Source organism: Danio rerio, chromosome 22, assembly GCF_052040795.2.
Source record: "Danio rerio strain M-AB ecotype USA chromosome 22, GRCz13ab, whole genome shotgun sequence".
In the NCBI taxonomy this organism is placed as follows: Eukaryota; Metazoa; Chordata; class Actinopteri; order Cypriniformes; family Danionidae; genus Danio; species Danio rerio.
In genome coordinates this window covers 19,592,894-19,615,354 of record NC_141042.1, presented here as the reverse complement: position 1 = coordinate 19,615,354, position 22,461 = coordinate 19,592,894, and the positions used below count along the sequence as shown (strand labels likewise).

General features: G+C 34.0%; 1 protein-coding gene and 1 long non-coding RNA gene across 2 annotated transcripts in view; one reads left to right on the top strand and one right to left on the bottom strand.

The window, feature by feature from the left end:
- Positions 1 to 22,461, top strand: part of polrmt (polymerase (RNA) mitochondrial (DNA directed)) — an 84,743-nt gene that overhangs the window by 4,404 nt on the left and 57,878 nt on the right. The window contains exons 4-7 of the mRNA XM_087304229.1: positions 1,644 to 1,777; positions 11,496 to 11,682; positions 17,810 to 17,959; positions 22,197 to 22,364. Of these exons, the coding sequence (XP_087160355.1) occupies positions 1,644 to 1,777; positions 11,496 to 11,682; positions 17,810 to 17,959; positions 22,197 to 22,364 (639 nt within the window). The remainder of the gene's footprint in view (positions 1 to 1,643; positions 1,778 to 11,495; positions 11,683 to 17,809; positions 17,960 to 22,196; positions 22,365 to 22,461) is intronic.
- On the bottom strand, positions 5,098 to 8,854 carry LOC148679499 (uncharacterized). Its single transcript, XR_015945671.1, has 3 exons — positions 7,763 to 8,854; positions 7,112 to 7,296; positions 5,098 to 6,955 (listed from the first exon to the last, which is right to left on the bottom strand). It is a non-coding gene; the product is annotated as an uncharacterized LOC148679499 (long non-coding RNA).

Sequence of the window (22,461 nt, the reverse complement as noted above, 5' to 3'; positions counted from 1 at the left end):
ACATATATTGAATTGTTATTCATTTTTATGAGGGCTTTTCATTTAATCTGCAGAATTGGCATTATTCATTCCTTTTATTTTCAGCTAGTCCCTTTATTAATCTGGGGTCACCACAGTGGAATGAACTGCCAACTTATCCAGCATATGTTTTACGCAATGCATGCCTTTCCAGCTGCAACCTGTCACTAGGAAACCTCCAAACACACTCATTTACACACATACACTACGGACAATTTAGCTTACCCAATTCACCTATAGCATATGTTTATGGACTGTGGAGGAACTGGAGCACCCGGACGAAACCCATGCTAACACGGGAAGAACATGCAAACTCCACACAGAAATCCCAACTGACTCAGACGGGGCTAGAATCAGCAACCTTCCTGCTTTGCGGCGATTGTGGTATCCATTGCGCCACCGTGCAGCATTTTTATGTATGTTTGTTCAAAGTTCATAGTCTCCCATAAGGGCCATTTATTCTACCTAACAGAAAACATACCTGTCTACTATTTCATTTACACAGTGAACTATATGAAAAAGCTTTTTACTTGCATGATTAAAATATATAGCAATCAGTTGACAGCATGATCAAGGTGATTTCCAATCCACATGCACTGTAATAAATGCTGGGTTCCAAACAATTACTACATGCTGTCCCAACAGAAATCAATTTAGTTAACTTAATCGTTTTTACAAATTTAAGTGGATTGCACATAAAACAATTAAGTTTCCCAAAAAACTTTAGAATTGTGTTGTTTCATCTTATTTTAAATAAGTAGTTTGAAAAGCAGCAAAGGTCATTTTTTCAATGTGGTCCACCTTCAACAATTCTAAAAGCTGTATTATTCATGCCAGGCCAGTAGATGGCATTGCCACTTTGTAAAGAAACACTATTGATTCTATCCGCTTGTTAAGTGGTGACGTATGCAATACTGTTTCGTGGTCCAAGCCGCCATTCATTTGAGTAGAGAAATCATTTTTTTATGATCAAAAAAGTGTTCGCGTGACGTCACACTTAACAAGGGGATAGTACCCCATTAAAAGAAATCCATAAACTTTTAAACTGTATTTAAAAATATTACAGACGACCGCAAAATGTTGTAATATACTTTTGCAATATTTTTGTCTATTCTGCTTTTAGTCTGTATATATGTGTGTTTGTGTGTGTATATATATATGTGTATATATATATATATATATATATATATATATATATATATATATATATATATATATATATATATATATATATATATATATATATATATATATGTGTGTGTATATATATATATATATGTGTGTGTGTATATATATATATATATATATATATATATATATATGTATATATATGTATATATATATATATATATATATATATATATGTATATATATATATATGTATATATATATATATATGTATATATATATATATATATATATATATATATATATATATATATATATATATGCCCTATATATTAATATATAGAATAATATATACATATATCTATATCTATCTATATAGATATAGATATATGTATATATTATTCTATGATCTTATGATCTCACATTTATAGGGTTTTCAGATTAAAAGAATTAATTCAGTGTTGTTCTTTAAGTTTTTTTTTTTTAATGTTTCGCAGGGTTCCATAAATAACATTCGTCGCCTGTTTTCTCTGATTGAAGAAGCTGGTATGAAACCAAACGTCACGTCTTACTGTGCTGCTCTGGAGTGCATGGGCCGTATGCAAAACTGTGAAACAGTTGTCATTGCCAGGTAAAAGCGTACCAAAAAGTGACCCTCAAATTAACTACAGTAGATAGATCTAACTAATGGTGCATTAACATTTTTGCATTGCATTTTGGTCTGAAAGATGTTTTTTTTTTTTTTTTAAAGCTTATACAGGTGCTATCGTGATCAAATAATATACTTATATTTTTGTCCACAATTAATTCTTCAATTTGAGAAATAAATATGAAATGGTAAGACTTTAGTACATTTGTAAATGTCCTATGTTGACATTGAAATATTATTTTAGAGCATTCAGTGTTCAGAAATGAGATTATGTTAAATTGATTGACACTTCCAGATTGTGTCTCTAGATGTCAGTGTTGCAGTTTGCAATAATTCATAAATAACAAAGGCTCCTACCGTGTAATTGTTTTCCTCAGATTTCATTTAAGAATCCAAATCAATTTTTTAAGCTTGCAAAATCATAATGATGCTCATATATATGCTTTTTTATGAAGACATAATCCATGAGCTGATCCATTTATCTACAGCACTATAGGATTATTATGAGGCAGACTTGACCATGGCCAAAAATAGAAATTCAAATTGTGGTCATTCATCTAAAGAGCATTAACTCAGTGGACCGCCATTTTCTCTCTGGTCATCTATTTGTTTTGTGTGCAGCTTGTCTCTGGGTAGAGGAATTTAGCAGATGAACACCTCCTCTCTTGCATTTATATGCAGAGCTCCTTGACAGAATGAGGCCAGATCAAAAATCTGTTGTTTTGACTTTTTTTTTTTTCTCATTTGTTCATTTTTTACAACATCACATATATTGAATTATAATTTATTTTAAATAGGGCTATTAATTTAATCTGCAAAATGAGCATAATGTATTATATTTATTTATTTATTTATTTTTATGTTTGTACATGTAAAAAGTTCATAGTCTCCCATAATACCCATTTATTCTGTCTAACAGAAATAGGACCTGTCTACATTTTTACATTATCACAATGTACTAACCATAAAAAGTTTAAAATATTTTGCGATTAGTCGACAACATTCTCAGGTGGAAACTCCTATATTTCCATATTTAATTAGCATTAATGGTGACTGTAAGGTGAAATATGCTGTTGTTACCCAATAGCAGAACCAAAGGACAGGCACAGGGGGGCTTGTGGCAGCTGTTTGGGCAATCGATCACTGTGAGCTGATGGCAAACACACTGCCGTCCAGTGGAAATCCTCTTTCTACTAGCCCCACAGGAGCCTATTTTTTACCCATCTGTCTCTCTTTGTTCTCCTTGCCACACTTTCAATTTGTCTTTCAGCTCTCAAGCGGCACGGTTGTTGCATCCTTCAGTGCAATCCTAACTTGCCGTCCTCTCTCCACATAAAGGTGACTTGGTTTCATGTCACAATCTTTTGGACAAACGGTTCACACATTCGTTTTCCTTGCGATGACATTCGATGTAGTCAACATCTGCTGTAAATATCAGAGATGCCAAGAACTGTTGGTGTGGAAAGATAAGATGGAAACCTGGAAATTTTGACAAATAACAAATACTAATCCAACAGTTCACATCGCATTTGTACAAAGCATTTGAATTTTAATTCATATCACATTTGGATTTGGTTTGTTAATATTTAACTCGATTTTACAGGAAGTATTTGTTTCATGTGATTGGTGATAAACAAATCTAAATGGGTGCTCAGCCAAACAGACTGACGAAGAGCTGGTGTGCTCGAAATGTTACACGCTTTGTGTTTACCTTTTTGATTTCATATATTTGTGTTTTTTTGGAGCTTTGACACTGCCACCTTTTTGATTATATTGGTGATAAACAATAAATGGTCAAATGATGTGACAATTTGTCAAAAATCAAAAACAAAAGTGTAATTTTAATAGATTTCTTTTTAAATGCGATCATTATCTCTTCAGGGTATTATGTCATTGCTTTGTGATTGTTAACTGGAACAGAACTATTATTCAAATTAATTCATTAAATTTAAACAGAAATTTAGTTTACATATATAGAAATATACATTTTTGCTACCTAAAGTACATATTAATTAAAAACTTATACTGAAACAGAAGTAAGTGAAGTTCACTACCTGACAAAAGTCTTGTTGCCTATCCAAATTTTAAGATCAACAAATAATAACTTCTAGTTGATCATTTTATATCAGAAGTGGCTTATATAAAAGGCAAAGGTCTCTAGATTACGCTTTTTTTTACCAAAATTAAATATGATCATGACTTGATTTTTAATGAGTTTATTAGGACAGTAAGGTCTGACTTTGCTTAGACAAAAGTCTTGCCACTTTTGCCACTACACCATTAATATGCAGTATAAATATATAAATATAATAATAAAATGTATAAATATTATAAAAAATATATAAATATATAATGCAGTATAACATTTAAAGTCATGGTGCTGTGGAAAAAAAAATCATATGACTCCCATGAGGGTAACGCAGTGACGCAGTAGGTAGTGCTGTCGCCTCACAGCAAGAAGTTCGCTGGTTCAAGCCTCGGCTGGGTCAGTTGGCGTTTCTGTGTGGAGTTTGCATGTTCTCCCTGCGCTCACGTGGATTTCCTCTGGGTGCTCCGGTTTCCCCCACAGTCCAAAGACATGCAGTACAGGTGAATTGGGTAGGTTAAATTGTCTGTAGTGTATGAGTGTGTATGGATGTTTCCAAGAGATGGGTTGCAGCTGGAAGGGCATGCGCTGCATAAAACATATGCTGGATAAGTTGGTAGTTCATTCTGCTGTGGCGACCCCAGATTAACAAAGGGTCTAAAAGGAAAATGAATGGATGATGACTCCCATGAGCTTGGACGATTGCATCCATACATCTATGCATAACTTATGTATTGGGTCCATGTGGGTTCCAATAGTTCATCTGCAGTATTTGTAATGATTGTGATACAGTTTAACAGATGATTCATCCAAAAAAAACTACCTTCTGCCATTTTTCCAAATAATCAACTTGAAGTCAAATTATTTTTTGTCTGGTTTTGTGACTTTTGTCAGGTAGTGTACTACTAATAGAACATTTAAACTAAACACACACAACAAATAATGAAAATATCAAAACCATATTAAAAACACAAGAACCAATTAAACTGTCTACATAGAACTTACTAGTTGCCAGAGCTAACATTTCTGATACTAAATTCAAATACTAAAAACTTATTATATGTTTATGTTTTTATACCAGTGCTACATTTTTTGAATGGACTCCCCGACACCGGCTTGTTATAAGCATTGTTTGTTTAAGAGATCAGCCTTTAAAACAATGCTTCTGGTCACTAATACAGAGCTCAGGGCTGCATCAACTCCATGTTTAACATTTACAGCAGTCCTGAGTTTAATTCTCATAAGGTAATTGTGTGATTAAAAAAACAAAATCCTCTGTTTTGTAAAGTGTACAGTAATGTCTTTTTCTCATGACCTCGCACCACCCTCGATGGCTTCATTTACTGACTGTAAGTCCACTAGAGGGCACTGAGGACTTATCTTTTCTTGTCTGTTTTCCATTCCCGAGGGAGCCTGTTGCTTTGGAAACCATTGAGGAATTTTTGCATCCTCTGACAAGCTTTAGGAATAGCCCATTCTGCCCTGGAGACTCACGAAGTGTAAAATCCCTCATCTGGTTGCAGACATTCATGAGTAAATGCATTTAAACAACTAGTTCTATGACTAAGACCTTTTTAAAAATGTACAAATAAATGCCCTTAACTATTATGCGCTAACATTAAATACGTAAAACACTGGATTTGCTGTTCAACAACTGTTACAAATTCCTACATTTACTGCTTTAAATTGTATCTTAGATAATCAGAAAGACTTAAACCAATAAGTCTCAAACTCAATTGCTGGAGGGCCGCAACTCAGCACAGTTTTACTCCATCTCTAATCAAACACACTTGATACAAATAATCGAAGTGTTCAAGACTACTAGAGACTATTAAGCAGGTGAGAGTTGAAGCTCCAGTATTCCCAACATTTGACATACATAATAATGGTAAAATATGGGCGATAAGATTTTTTTTTTTTTGCACAGGCACATTGTGTAATTTGCTCTCTGTGCATCATCATCATGTTTAGGTTTTAGTTTCTTTATTTATTTTTTTTAATCAAAAGGCCAGTTGTCACTTTCACACAGTAATAATGGTAAATCACTGTAAAATTCTGTGAACAACTGTTAACTGTCAGTTACTTTAGAGAATGGAGAATATTCCTTAGTTAACTGTAGAGAATGAAGAGTATCCCTCGGTTAACTGTAGAGAATGAAGAGTATCCCTTAGTCAACTGTAGAGAATGTAGAGTATCCCTCAGTAAAATGTAGAGAACGAATAGTAGCCCTCAGTGAACTGTAGAAAATGAATAGTTCCCCTCGGTTAACTATAGACAATGAAGAGTATCCCTCGGTTAACTGTAGATAATGAAGAGTATCCCTCGGTTAACTGTAGATAATGAAGAGTATCCCTCGGTTAACTGTAGATAATGAAGAATATTCCTCAGTTAACTGTAGATAATGAAGAGTATCCCTCAGTTATCTGTAGATAATGAAGAGTATCCCTCAGTTAACTGTAGATAATGAAGAGTATCTCTCAGTTAACTGTAGATAATGAAGAGTATCCCTCAGTTAACTGTAGATAATGAAGAGTATCCCTCGGTTAACTGTAGATAATGAAGAGTATCCCTCGGTTAACTGTAGATAATGAAGAGTATCCCTAAGTTAACTGTAGATAATGAAGAATATTCCTTAGTTAACTGTAGATAATGAAGAGTATCCCTCGGTTAACTGTAGATAATGAAGAGTATCCCTCGGTTAACTGTAGATAATGAAGAGTATCCCTAAGTTAACTGTAGATAATGAAGAATATTCCTCAGTTAACTGTAGATAATGAAGAGTATCCCTCAGTTAACTGTAGATAATGAAGAGTATCCCTCAGTTATCTGTAGATAATGAAGAATATTCCTCAGTTAACTGTAGATAATGAAGAGTATCCCTCAGTTAACTGTAGATAATGAAGAGTATCCCTCAGTTAACTGTAGATAATGAAGAGTATCCCTCAGTTAACTGTAGATAATGAAGAATATCCCTCAGTTAACTGTAGATAATGAAGAATATTCCTCAGTTAACTGTAGATAATGAAGAGTATCCCTAAGTTAACTGTAGATAATGAAGAGTATCCCTCAGTTAACTGTAGACAATGAAGAATATTCCTTAGTTAACTGTAGATAATGAAGAGTATCCCTCAGTTAACTGTAGACAATGAAGAATATTCCTTAGTTAACTGTAGATAATGAAGAATATTCCTCAGTTAACTGTAGATAATGAAGAATATTCCTCAGTTAACTGTAGATAATGAAGAATATTCCTCAGTTAACTGTAGATAATGAAGAGTATCCCTCAGTTAACTGTAGATAATGAAGAGTATCTCTCAGTTAACTGTAGATAATGAAGAATATTCCTCAGTTAACTGTAGATAATGAAGAGTATCCCTCAGTTAACTGTAGACAATGAAGAATATTCCTCAGTTAACTGTAGATAATGAAGAATATTCCTCAGTTAACTGTAGAGAATGAAGAGTTTCCCTCAGTTAACTGTAGATAATGAAGAGTATCCCTCAGTTAACTGTAGATAATGAAGAGTATCCCTCAGTTAACTGTAGATAATGAAGAGTATCCCTCAGTTAACTGTAGATAATGAAGAATATTCCTCAGTTAACTGTAGATAATGAAGAGTATCCCTCAGTTATCTGTAGATAATGAAGAGTATCCCTCAGTTAACTGTAGATAATGAAGAGTATCTCTCAGTTAACTGTAGATAATGAAGAGTATCCCTCAGTTAACTGTAGACAATGAAGAATATTCCTCAGTTAACTGTAGAGAATGAAGAGTTTCCCTCAGTTAACTGTAGATAATGAAGAGTATCCCTCAGTTAACTGTAGATAATGAAGAGTATCCCTCAGTTATCTGTAGATAATGAAGAGTATCCCTCAGTTAACTGTAGATAATGAAGAGTATCTCTCAGTTAACTGTAGATAATGAAGAATATTCCTCAGTTAACTGTAGACAATGAAGAATATTCCTCAGTTAACTGTAGAGAATGAAGAGTTTCCCTCAGTTAACTGTAGATAATGAAGAGTATCCCTCAGTTAACTGTAGAGAATAAATAGTTCCCCTCGGTTAACCATAGAGAAAGAAGAATATGGCTCGGTTAAGTGTAGAGAATGGACTGGAAATCATAGGTAGCAGTGAAACGAGAAGAATAGGCAAAGGACCTTGAACTGGGAATTGAATTGACTCAGGTCTCCGTGAGCACAATAGTGCTGTGTCTCAATGCTCTAAACCATAAGATTATCACTGCTGACTTAACTGAAGAGTTACACAATGCCAAGTGGTGATTTGAGTAATTGATAATTTTATGGCAGCCATTACAGTTTTGAGAGTGAAGTTTTCATATTTGTATGAACTCGTCCTTTAACTGGCCTATGACTATGGTAAAGACCTCTCAGTAATTGGAATTCGGGCTGTACAGTATACGGTTTCAGCATTCATATTGCATTATATGCATCATATTGAATTGCATATATGAAGTGTTGAGTCTGAATTATAGGTGACTAGGAGCTACAGAATTGTATTTAATCATGCAAAAAACTATAATTTTTTATTTTGTTTCTAATCCAAATATATTCGTATCAAATCAAAAACAAGATTATATTACTTGCCCCACTGACAAATGTTGTATTTGTAAGAAAGTTACTACATTTCAAAGAAAAACTTGAAAGGAAAAAGTTGAAAACAAAACAATATTTTTACTTGATCTAAGAATTTTTAGATATTTGGACTAGAAACTAGACAAAGTAGATCACTTTTTGTACCTAAATACTGTTAGATTCCATAGAAAACCATCAAATAGTGCTATTCAAACTATCTTATAAAACTTTATCCCATGTCGTAATATTTATTGCTGAACATTAACATATCGCAATATCAGAATATCAGATTATCGTGTAGCCCTAATTGGAATACTGTTAGAGTAGATACACCACTGCTTACCAGAGCTGCTTTTGTTTGATTGAAATACTTTAAGACAAGTTGTATCATGAAATATTACTGTTTTTGTCCATGTAAAATAAATATCAAAATGGCCCAAAATGATTGTTCAATCAAGTGTAGTGAAGCAGTGTAGTCTACGCAAACTTTAATATATTACTAAGACCATTAAATCTTTCCTTGCTTTTTTGTTTTGTTTGATTAAAGACAATTTTTAGACTAATATTAGACTGATGGTATGAATTTTCCAAATAAATAGTGTATACAAAGAATAATTCATTTGGAAATAATTGCTGTGCATCACGACTGCATAACATTGCATTAATTGTATTTTCAATAATAATTTGCTAGTCTGTCGTCAGCTATTCCTCCACTAATCTCCCTGGCACAGACTCTCATTTGCTCTTCCAGCGCTCTATAATTTGTATTCTGTTCACGACAGGAACACAGCTTTACATCAACAGCCAGCAGTCCAGATGCGTGGGGCTCTGACTTTATTCACACTTTTTCTGTCTGAATAAACACGGCCTTGTAATTTTTGGACATACAGCAGCGACCTATCTGACACCCACGACCAAAGAGAGCAGAACGTTCTCCATGTCAGTGCAAATATTTTATATTCTGCTCCAAAAAGCCCACAGTTTGCAGCACTATGAAAACAGATGCTGTGGTTGGGGATGTTTTCTCATTATGAGACTTTGAGAAGACAAAATATTTAATTTGAGTCTGTGTTGAGTTTCTATGTTTGTACTATTAAAATAAGTATATTTTGCAAGTACACTAAATACTTTATGATCTGCAAGTCTTGACAACTTAAATACATTAAGCTTAATAATGTAATTAACCATATCCCAACTTTTTTAAGTCATAAATAAGCTGTAATGGGGTATCTGCAGGAAAGTCTACCTTAGAAATTCTTCATAAATAATATATATATATATATATATATATATATATATATATATATATATATATATATATATATATATATATATATATATATATATATATATATATAGATGTGTGTTATAATGAGTCATATATTATAATGAGAGTGGAGCGCAGAGTGGGCGTGGCCAGCAGAGCAGGGGAAAAAAAGGGAGCGAACAACTGTTGTCAGTTGGGTCACAAAATGAGACGCAAACCGTGAGGAGATTTTAGAGTTTACAAAGTTAAAATGCAAAGAAATAAAAAGTTGAATGCCCTGCTATACACGTATTTTGTAATTTCATATACACATAACCATAATTTGTTATATCATTATAAAGATAGCATATAAACAGTATAAATGAGGAGGACTTCTCTCATCCTTCATCCCTGGGTCTGAATGCAGACGCATTGGATTGCAGTGCAGCTGTTTTTTTGCACTGCAGCTGTTTTTTTGCACTGTCTATTCCAACCATTAACCTTGCTGGTAATCCGGAGAACTTATAACATATTTCAAACAAAGCAGCACAGATACAGGCAATGTGTCTGAATGGTAACAAACTCAACTGATAAAAGGCAGTCAGTCATTTTCCAATTCTTATACCGCTCTCTCGACAAAAATGCTTACTGCAAACCAACCACTTTGCTGTATCGGCCCTAACAGTATCGCAGGGAAACACATGCAACAAAAGCTGTGAATCATGGAAACAAACACACACGTGGTCTCATGCGGTCTCATTGGGTCTCATTGTAGCTTGGCAGGTCTACCTTGCATTTGAGCTTGCACATGTTCTCATGAATAATTAAGAAGAAGGGTCTTCTCATTGGATAAGAAAACAATGCTTTGAATAATAATGATAAACCAGCACGTCTTACAGATTCGTGCTACTTCATCGATTTTGATCCCGCCCCAAAAATGATTTTTATCCCAGAAGATAAAATTAGCTGACAAAAGCTCAGAATTATACAGTTTTTCCCACAATTAATGCTAAATGGTGCTAACGATGTCTTAACAGATGCTAAACACACACAAATCTGTTAAAGTTTCAATAAAAGTACTCCAGGGTGTACTTGAACCATTATAATGTCTTAAACCTCAAAAACTAATTTTTAATTTCTTAAGTCATCAATAATGTGTTTTAGGTCTTAAATTTTTTTTTAATGGGTCTTGTTTTTCCTTTGTTCATGTTTAGCTACCCAATCACCTCCAATCTATCTCAATAAAACTTTTAACTTTTTATTTAAAAAATAGCATTTCATTCTTTCCTTTACTGTAACATTAGCTTAAAAGTTCTACATTTATTTACTGCTGAGGAAACTGACCTATACTTTTATTATTAAATTATTATTATTATTGTTGTATTATTGAATGTATTAAATTATGATACATTTTTGATAGGGCAAGTAAAAATCTTTTCCTACTGGGATATCAAAAAATATCCTGAGCATTTAGCCCTGTATAAGTCTAAAATTGTATTCATAATGCTCCTAAAATGTCTTAAAGTCTCAAATTTAACTTTGTGAAACGTGCAGAAACCCTTGGTAAGTAGGTTTAATCTAATGTAAGTTAAATAATCTTCATTTATAATTTAAGGTTAATTTGATTGAGCCTTTTTACAGTGTACAACAGCCTCAAGATGTAATTAACGTAAATTTGACAATAAAACCCATAGAAAATGTCATAATATACATTTCTACATTCTTTTTTGTATTATTAATATTATTTAAAAATAAATTCTCCTCTGGTCCATGCAGGTGTCTACAGCAGATGGGGGCAGATGGCCTGTCTGTGGATGATGTGTTGAGTCAGTGTGTGTTCAAGAAGGATGAGAGAGAAATGGTCCTGAGGGCCGTCCAATTGGTAATACCTCACTTCCAACCCAGTGTTTCCAAAACCCAGCCTGTCTGTTCTCTGCCGTTGGTGAAACAATTCTATGCTGAGGTACTATTTTATTTTTATATTAAATTATATTATATTATATTATATTATATTATATTATATTATATTATATTATATTTCATTTTTTATCTGTGTAATTGCTCTTCGATAAGTAAATGTATCTATTTTGTATTAATTTTATCTTAACCTTAAACAGTTATTAAAAATGTTTTTTTAAATGTCTATGTAAAAATATAGAATTTACATGTTTTAAAAATATTTTTATTGTATTATTGAGTGTACTTTTTGTCTCCAAACCATGGAATGGTAGTGTATAAATGATAAAAAAAAATATTATGTAATTTCTTCTATTTCTTTACACTTTAATTAATTATTTTTATGTATAAGATAAAGTTCTAGTCATTTTCTAAAATATTTTTGTAAGTTATGTTTTTTCAATTGTGCTTGCTTGCTTTTTTTTCAGAAATTGATCACACTTTACAATTAGGTTCATTAGTTAATGTTAATTAATGCATTTATTACATGAACAAACAATGAACAATGCATTTATTATTGTATTTGTTGATGTTAGTTAACGTTAGTTAATGAAAATACAGTAGTTCATTGTAAGTTCATGTTAACTCAGTGCATTAACTAATGTTAACAAGCATGGACTTGGATGTTAATAATGCATTAGTAAATGTTCAATTATGACTAATAAATGCTGTACATGCGTTGTTCATGATTATTTAATGTTAGTAAATGCATTAACTAATGAACCTTATTGTAAAGTGTTACCCAGAAATTTTACAGAAGATGTAGTGTTTATTATCACTAACACCCAAAAACTTCAACTTTACTTATTTTAATATCCATAAATTTCCCTTGTAATTTTCTTCTTCTCTTAAGGCTTTGTTATATTAAAGTGCACTGACTCAATTGTTAGTAGACTTGTTTTAAAACTATTTGATTTCTCTACTTAAATGTAACCTGGGTGCAGGCTGGTACTATAAAACAGGTGGTGTGTTTTCTAAAACTATATTCCTGTCTTCTTGGGCAGCGCTGAAAGACCTGCCTGAACTTGTCTTGTGTGTCAAAATGACGGGTTTCACTACAGTGTCAGCTGTCATCTGCTATATAATTCCTTCAAACAGAGGTGCCCGCACTATTTTTGGGCACACTGGGGGGTTTTTATTGGGCCAGTCTGCCCCACAAGTAATTCCCCGCCATCCCCGATTTTCCCCACTGATTCATTACCGCAGGTGCACATAAGCCCATTTGTAATCCACACCTCGCCGCCTAACACCTTCAATGGAAACTTTCTTGGAAAGTAAAGAGGAACTGGGTCATGTGAAGGTCTGAGATGGAAATGCTGCAACTCTCAGTCCAAATCAGTAACACATCTCTGGTTCAATCTCTTTAGAGATGTCCAACAAGGCTTTATTTTGTCTAGGTTTGCTTCATTTTGCTCATTTATTTCTAATGTTTTTTTTTTGTTTGTTTATTTGTTTCTTCTAATTTATTTTATTATAGAATTTTCTTTTGCATGCTTTGTTTTGCTTACATTTTGTATTTTTGCTATGTTTGACTTTTAGATTTTTTTGCTTTGTCTAGTTTTGATTTGTGTCTGTCCCATGCTTAGCTTTTCATCTGGATTGCTTTGTTTAGCTCTGAGCTTTTTTGTTTTGTCTAGTTTTCATTTACTTTGTGTTGTACTTTTCATTTGGGATTGCTTTTGATTCTTTTTGTTTAGCATTTTTTTTCCTTTTTTTTTTATTGGCTTTGATTTTATTTATTTTTTTTGCTTTTTTTGTCTGCTTTGTTTAGCTCTCTTTTTGATATCGCTGTTTTGTTTTGCTTAACTTTCATTGATTTTATTACTTTTTTTTCTTGATTTTATTCTTAGCATTTCTCTTTGCTTTGTCCAGCTCTTAACTTTTGTTTTGCTGACTAAACTGCAACTATTACTGTTAATTAAATTACAGTTACAGTTATCATTATTATTTAAATGATTGATCAGATCAGATAGATCAGATAAATGGTTAATCAGATGCTTTATGGCAGGCAGATATTTGCAAAGTTTCAGATGTCAAGACAATTAAGCACTAAGTGATCAAATTTAGCCAATTTATACCTCCCCAAATGTATTTAAATGTTGTAATCACATATACTGCAACTGAAATGTCATACAACTTGTATTGGTTCTATGTTTGAATTCGAATGTACTTTGAAACTGTTAAAGTTTGTTCTATTTAGTTTGAGCATGGATATTCATGGAATTTTTACAATCTACATCATCCATGTTGTAGGGCGAGGCAGTGGCGCAGTAGGTAGTGCTGTTGCCTCACAGCAAGAATGTCACTGGGCCGCTGGTTCGAACCTCGGCTCAGTTGGCGTTTCTGTGTGGAGTTTGCATTTTCTCCCTTCCTTTGCGTGGGTTTCCTCCGGGTGTTCCCTTTTCCCCCACAGTCCAAAGACATGCGGTACATGTGAATTGGGTAGGCTAAATTGAGTGTTTGTGTGAATGTGTGTGTGTGGAGGTTTCCCAGAGATGGGTTGCGGCTGGAAGGGCGTCCGCTGCGTAAAAACTTGCTGGATAAGTTGGCGGTTCATTCCGCTGTGGCGAGCCCGGATTAATAAAGGGACTAAGCCGACAAGAAAATGAATGAATGAATGAATCATCCATGTTGTCCCATTGTCACATGACCTGCCTGCATCAGTTGTGTCACTTCATACCCATTTTAACATTTTCTCTTGCTGCTTAATGATATCAAGGGGTCAATTGGATGTACTTTTTTTTTTTTATAAATTCCCTAACCAGGAAAAGAAAACTAAAAACAATTACACAATTGTTCATAATAGTAACAGCAGTATATCCCTTTACATAATCTTCAATTTAAACAAAAACTATTTACAGAAGAAAGTGTGAGTGGACATAATATTTATAAGTAGGCATGAAACTTAAGGTTTTATAACAGAAATGCATTAGGTTGAATAGGAGTTATACTCGATTCATTTAGACAAAAGCCAAACAAAAAATATATTTTTGATAATTTGCATAGTTTTTTTCTTCATAATAAATATACTTTTACCAATGTTAAACTTCTATAGTCTATACAACTACAGTTTTTTTGTTGTTGTTTCGACACATTAAAATATGTGGTTAAGAAATAACTACATTTGTTTTTTTTTCCCAATTCTATTGGTCCAATTGGGCCATAACAAAAACATCCGTAGTGTTTAGCCCTGTATAAGTCTGAAATCCCATTCGTAATTGTCTTAAAGATTGTCTTAAATTTGACTTGTAGAAACCCTGATTTCAGTACTTCGCCTAAAGTAGCAGGTCATCTAGGTACTTCTTGCCTACTATTTTTCGAATACTATGGATTCAAACCTACTATTTGGATTATGTATGCATTTTCACATATTATATAATAGAGAAGTAAGCCATATTAGATGCTCCAATAGTTTGCAGTTGCACCAGATTCAGATAGTTTGAGATGTTGCATTGCCATAAATGCCCTTTCTTGCCTCCCAGCACAGCCTCATTCTGCACTGAATCATTAAATATTGGGCCGACACTTCCCTATCTCTTGAGTTCATCATGTGCTTTTCTCCGTGTCAGGGCCACGGCTTTGTGGAAATATGGGCCTCTGTCGAATCGTCTCTATATTCACAACACTGCATCTTGTGTTCTGCTTGGCTGGGCTGTAGTAGTCGTCGCCATGGGCATGATTTATCCCTCCACAACCTTTGTGCTTGTTTTGGCCACCGTCCATGTGATCTCTGTTGAGGACAGATTTAGCCATCCCTCTCTTTGCTCGCGAGTATTAACGGTCCAGCTGACTTGCTCCACGATGTGTTTGCCGATAACTCCCAGATGTCCTGCAACGCCTCCCTTCAAATAATAAATGACTGCACATGTCAACGCACAGCCCACATTAACGCGATCTCCGCACCACTTAGCAAGCTGTTGCTATAATATATGCCATATTTACAGTTCGTATTTTATGCGGCCGCACATTTGGCTGACAGCCAGACCACGGAAAGTGGGACTGTTCAACCTCATTGGATTTTAATTGGCCGTACGTGGAAGTTACGAGACTGAATAAATATGTTTGACATTTGACATTCGCATGGTGGTTTTTAGCATGGTTTTGGGGAATATAAGTGTGCCTTTAATGATGTTAGTTTTTTTTTTTTAATTGGGCCATAAAGTGCAATGGATTCTTTCGATAAGGCCTCATAAGGAAGTGAAAGGCTGAAGTAAACAGTCTTCATAATTGGCTGTCGAATGTTGCGTTTTTTTATGTTCATCCTAATGAGATTTAAAACCTCTCAGCCTTCATATCAAGTTATAAGGAGCCTGTAATATTAAATGTGAGCCTGCGGCGATGAGACATTCTCAGCGCTCATTATTTAACAGCTCTTATTTCGCATTTTCTTAGACACACAACAACAGTAAGCCTTAAGCATTACTGGTGTTATAATGTTATGCAGTCGATTAGTTCTAACTAATAGTCTGTCTGAATTTAACATTTTAACTTGGTGCAATTAATTTAGGTGTGTTAAAAATGAATACAAAGTCAGAAAGTCAACGTAATTATATAACACTTCAGTAAGCCATGTATTGTTGTATTCATCTACATTAAACCTTATATTAAAGTCTCAGGCAGAATTCCAACAATATAGCTCATTAAAATGTTTCATTTATTAACATTAAATATACATTGTGTTTATTGTTCTTTGTTCTCATTAACTTGTGAAAAAAGCCATAAAATCCGCTGTGGTTCCTGAAGAGCGCAAATGGAGCTTACAGGGGGCGTGGTCAGCAGTTGCCATCTTGGAAGTGCGTCATTCCCAGATAATTAAAAATGTTTAGATAAGGCAGAGCTTAGGCAAAGCTGAGATGACTGCTGAAACCATAGGGACCATCCCATCGCCTGCGATATTTAAATCATTTGAACATCCCAGCGTACTATCGAGGTAAATTGACCTGAACCTACGCAACAAAACTTGAAATTATAACTGTTATTAATATAATCATCTCTACGGCAAGCCATTTTGAATTTTACTCATAATCAGGATATGTATTCTTGATTGAAATAGAGTCCTATCTTGGACAGTCTGTTAGGCAAGCCAATATATATTTATATAGCACATTTCAAGCACAGTGACAATTCAAAGTGCTTTACATAAACAGGAAAAAAAGAGATAAAAGTATAAATAAAATAAAAAACAAGTAATATAAAAACGGATGAAAACAGCGTAAAGACCATACCAAACACCGGTGTATCATATTTTCTCATTTTACTCTGGGACTTCCTCATTTTGGTAATCACCACTTTTTTGGTACCTATTAATCTATTGTTCGTCTCCAACAGATTTGATTTTTCACCTGGGATTGAAAAGTTAAACTTTACAGCTCCAATTACGTGCCCCCCAATTTCAACTTTCTTTTAGAAATAAATCTCACTGCCCCTAATTTACACCTTCTGTTTTTTTTTTTTTTTTTTTTAAGTACAAAAAAAAAAGTCAAAAGTGGACCCAACAATTTGAACAAACTGTATAAAACCATAAAAAACTAAAACAAAAACACTTCTGAAGCCAAGTTCATTGGATGAAATTAGCAGAGATGACGTCACCATGTGGGCTAGTTACAGCTGACAAATTGTTTATTACCAGCTGTCACTTAAGTGACCACGCCCTTAATTATGCAAAATTAAAAGGATTAATATAAACCAAACGAAGAAGTTATTTAAAAAATGTATTCCCCTCAGAGTTGTCATGAAGGGTCATATTAGCTATATGCCCCAAAACCATCTTTTGTACCAGGCTGTAAACTTTTATCAGCTGTATAATTGGTCACTTTAGCATTGCAGTCAGTGAACATCTAGAGTTATTGAAAGCCAGCTCCCATATATTTAAAGAATTGACTAATACTGAACTTTATCGGAAAGTGTTACATTCCAAAATCGTTTTGAATTCTATTTGAATTTGAATTCCATTTGAGATTTGTATTGTAAAAAGTAAACATTTTTTAAGTTAAATCAACATTTTAAAAAGGAGGAAACCGATAAAAGGTGTAGATTCATATTTGAATCTAATACTACTACTATCTATAAACAGAGCAACAAGTCACGTTGTATTGCATTAATTTCACAATTGGTTCATGTCTTGTGTGTTTCAGAGGGAAGATGCCATATATCCTAAACTAGACTACAGCTTGAAAGAACTGCAGGATCGGTTTAATCTTCAGCTGGCCATGGAGAAAGCTACTACAGTCACCATTAACTCAGTGGAGGCCTTAAAGCCTGTCACCGAAAACATGGCCCACATGGTAGGAATCTACAACCTGATTTTTGGTGTTGTTTTGAGAAATCTGAATGCTAGTATCAGAATTTTTGGCAAATGGTGTTAAGATTTACAAAAATTGAATATGATCATGCATTGATTTTTAATTATTTAATTAGGACAGTAAAGTCTGACTTTGCTTAGATAAAAGTCTTGCCACTTAAACAGAAATAATCCACAGTATATAATATAAAGTCATGGTGCTGTGCAAAAAGAATTAATATTGTGTATGACTCCCATGAGCTTGGACAACTGTATCCATACATCTCTGCAATGACTCAAATAACTTTGAGGACTCTCAGAGTTCAACAAGATTCTTTGGATTCATCTTCAATGTCTCCTCCTTCATCTTACCCCAGACATGCTCAATATTGTTCATGTCCGGTGACTGGGCTAGCCAATCCTGGAGTTTCTTGTTGCTTTCAGGAACTTTGATGTGGAGGCTGAAGTATGAGAAAGAGTGCTATCCTGCTTAAGAATTTGCCCTCTCCTCTGGTTTATAATATAATGGGCAGCACAAGTGTCTTGACACCTCAGGCTGTTGATGTTGCCACCCACTCTGCAGATCTCTTGCACGTCCCCATTCTGAATGTAACCCCAAACCATGATTATTCCTTTACCAAACCTGACTGATTTCTGTGAGAATCTTGGGTCCATGCTGGTTCTTTTAGGTCTTCTGTAGTGTTTGTAATGATTGGGATGCAGTTCAGCAGATGATTCATGTGAAAAATCTACCTTGTGCCACTTTTTTAAATGACCATCTAGTAGTCAAGTTATTATTTTTTGCTCTTACAACTGGGATAAACAACAAGACTTTTGTCAGGTAGTGTAGATGCTAATCATTAAATATGCCCGCTTTAGGATCATATGGGCCAGTGGCTTGACAAAGAATGGTAGTATGTTTTGAATTCAGTACAGTACATGTTTCAAAATGCTGAATATGCTTTCACTACATTCCAGTATCTTTGTATATTGTATGAATATACAAACATTTTTGGCTGCTTTATAAATATTTCAATAATATGTTGTCTAATACATGTTTTTGTAAATATATTTTTTAACAAATTCTCCAATAATTCAGTTCTAGCATGGTATAAGTTAAACCACATGTTATTAGGAAAAATAGCTTTACTTTCATTTCTATTGGCCAACATAAGTAAAAAGTGACACATCTTACCCCACTCTCCCCTATACCAAATTATTTATGTCCGATTATGGGCCAGAATTAATATTGCTATGACTGGTTTCTCTGAAACAAGCACAGTGGGAATCCTCAAACATAGGAAACTACCATAAAGAGGCCTTTCAAAATCTCATACACGTGTGGGATTTTCCTTTCAACAGTTAACACATCGTATTTTTTTAGGATCCTGATTTGCACCTAAGCTACGATGCATTGGCTAAACACTGGCATTTGTGAAAGTTTCCAGCTCATGCATTCAAACTAGCTGTGTTCCCTCATTCCAGCTTCTTTCTACGCTGGCATTTGCTCTACCGTCTGTGTTCGTTCACAAAAAAAGGTCCCATGTGCTCCTGGATTATTTGTGCTAGGGTTTAAAGGAATAGAATATTTTAATGTGTGTCCACCGGCCCTGTGAGAAATCCACCTTTCCATTGGAGGGTCAGCAAAACCAATCTGTGTCACATCCTCCTGCTCTGCCAGTCCGCTGGGAAACAGAAAACACCCCGATAAAGAGATGACCCACTTTCAGCAGGACAGCACTGACTGCCCACTGAACCCGATTTGAGCTGTGCATAAAATTCACATCTACATTTATATGAGATTCTACTTTCTATAGCCACAGGCTGCAGCAGAGCAGAGAATGTGATGTAACGCAAAAGCCATAATTGGTAGCCGTGTGAATCTCATGAAAACAGTCCAGAAGTAACACCCTAAAATCCAGTGGAAAAAAAATTATATCATTTGTATTTTGAAGCATGTAATGAATTCATAATGAAGCCTATTTTAGGAGCATTAAGGCACTTTGTTTTCATGAAAATTAAGCACATCTTCTCTCCAAAGTTTCAGTATTCTGCTCAGATGTAGTGTAAAATAGACAAATAGAGTACTATATCAGGCATTTCAACAGTTTTGTTGTTAGCTAGACGAACGGTATTAGTAATATTTTTATACCCCTCAGATTTGCATATGAGCATTTTAAAATGAATATAATATTAGCAATATATTATACTTTTTATTACTGTTGAGAACTGTATAACACAATGTAATGTGTTTAAAGCAGGCATGCCCAAACTTGTTCCTGGAGGGCCAGTGTTCTGCATATTTTAGTTCCAACCCCAATTAGACACACCTGCAACAGCTAATCAAGCAATTTCTAGCTATACTAGAAACTTCCAGGCAGATGTGTTAAAGGAAGTTGCAGCTAAACTACGCAGGACTCTGGCCCTCCAGGACTTTCAGGAGTTTGGACACCAATTGCTTCAAGAAATAGTTTACGCAAAAATGAAATGGCATTGTAAGAGTACTATACTGTATGTTATACAGTAGGCATGGGCTGGTATAAGATTCTGATGTTATGATAACCCTGGATAAAAAAATATCACTGTTTCGACGGTTTTGTGATTACTACTCTAATATATATATATATATATATATATATATATATATATATATATATATATATATATATATATTATGTCTGGGTAAAAAAAAAAAGTTTTTCTCCTTTGAACACTGTATTTTATTTTGAGAAACATCTAACATTTTTTGGAACTGTAAACATGTCGGGCTGAATAATTCAATTGAATCTTTGACTTCTGCCTTCATAAGTTTAAAAAAACACAGATTTCTTTACTGTAAGAAATTGCATTTTTTGACATCTTTTCTGCTGGAGATACTGTTGTCCTGAAAAAAAAAAAAAAAACCTAAATCAACCTTACATGTACTTTAGGAATAGTGTAACAGAAAACTAACTTTTTCAATCCACGGTATACCTTGAAAAGGGTCATCGTCCCTATGCTTAATACACAGTATCACCAATCTTAGTGTTCTTGTATGCACAGGCTGGTATAAGATTCTAATGGTATGATAACCATGGATAAAAATATCACAGCATAACGGTATTGCGATTACTGCTCTAAAATGTATTCTTTTTAAATATCTGGGTAAAAAAACACAAACTTTTTTCTGCTTTGAACGCAATGGCTGTGTCCGAAATTCTATACTTTCATACTATATAGAATGATTAAAACAGTATGTGAGCTAAGTAATATGTTCAAACTCATAAAAATCAAAAAACAGTATGCAAGAACCTACCTACTACTTCCGGTGAGATTCTGAAGTGTGCATCTTATGGATGCTTCGCTATCTCATGATGTAAATGATGCTTGTGAGAGAATGAATGAATGGGAGTGAAGCAATGAAATAAATCAGATATATTTTATTTTGAGAAACATTTAAAATATTTTATAACAGTAAACATGTCAGGCTTCATAAGTTTCAAAAATCATAGATTTTTTACAATTTATAACAGCATCTTTGGATATCTTTTCTGCTGGAGATACTGTTGTCCTAAAAAATAAATAAAACATTTAAAAAATCTTAAATATACCCTAGGAACGGTATAGCAGAAAATGTTGGCGGTTTTAAAACCTTGACTTTTTCAAACCTTTGTATACCATGAAAAGGGTTATTCGTCCCATGTTCTTGTTTGTCATTGTTTTCTGTGGTAAACAAACTGTGTGGTAAGTGTTTTCCACAAGATGCCTCTATTTCCGGAGCTTCCACTACGAATAAGTCTTACGCCATGGTCATTTATTGTAGAAGTCAATCGAGCATAACGTGAATATCGGCCGCTGCCAGAAGTCATTGATCAAACTGTACAATTAAAAATTTAAACATCAATCCGCTTCGAAAGAAATGTGTTAGCCCCATGGTAAGCATATGGGTTAGTTTAACAACCAATTTATGCTTTTATGTTTATATAATCAAGATTTATATATAAGACTTCAAAATAAAAGTACAGCATGGAAGAGCATAGATTTTAAACTACTCATGACAGAAAAAAAGTCTTGTCTTCCTCTAGTAAGTGACCAAGAAATTATTGAAAAAAACCTGTATGCTTTTTTTGTTTGTCTATTCCAGTAGGACATAAATAACCTACGTCATATTGTGGTCATCTGTTTTTCATGTCCATATAATATACAATGACAGTTATTTAATCTAAATACTTGGATTTCTTTAATGCATTTATATCTTATAGAGAGAATTACTAGCAAAGCAGCGCAAGCACTGGGAAAAAGCTCTCCTTCAGGCATTAAAGGACAGAAAACAGATGATGTCCAACAACAGCCAGAAATCCTGGAATACCTGTTTATACCCTTACCTGTGCATCCTGGATGACCAGGAATATGTCGACATCATGCTTCAGGTATGAACTTAAACATAAGCTGCGCCCCAAATCGCATACTTATGCACTATTCTACGCCATTTTGTAGTATAAATAGTGTAAGTAGTGTGTTCACACT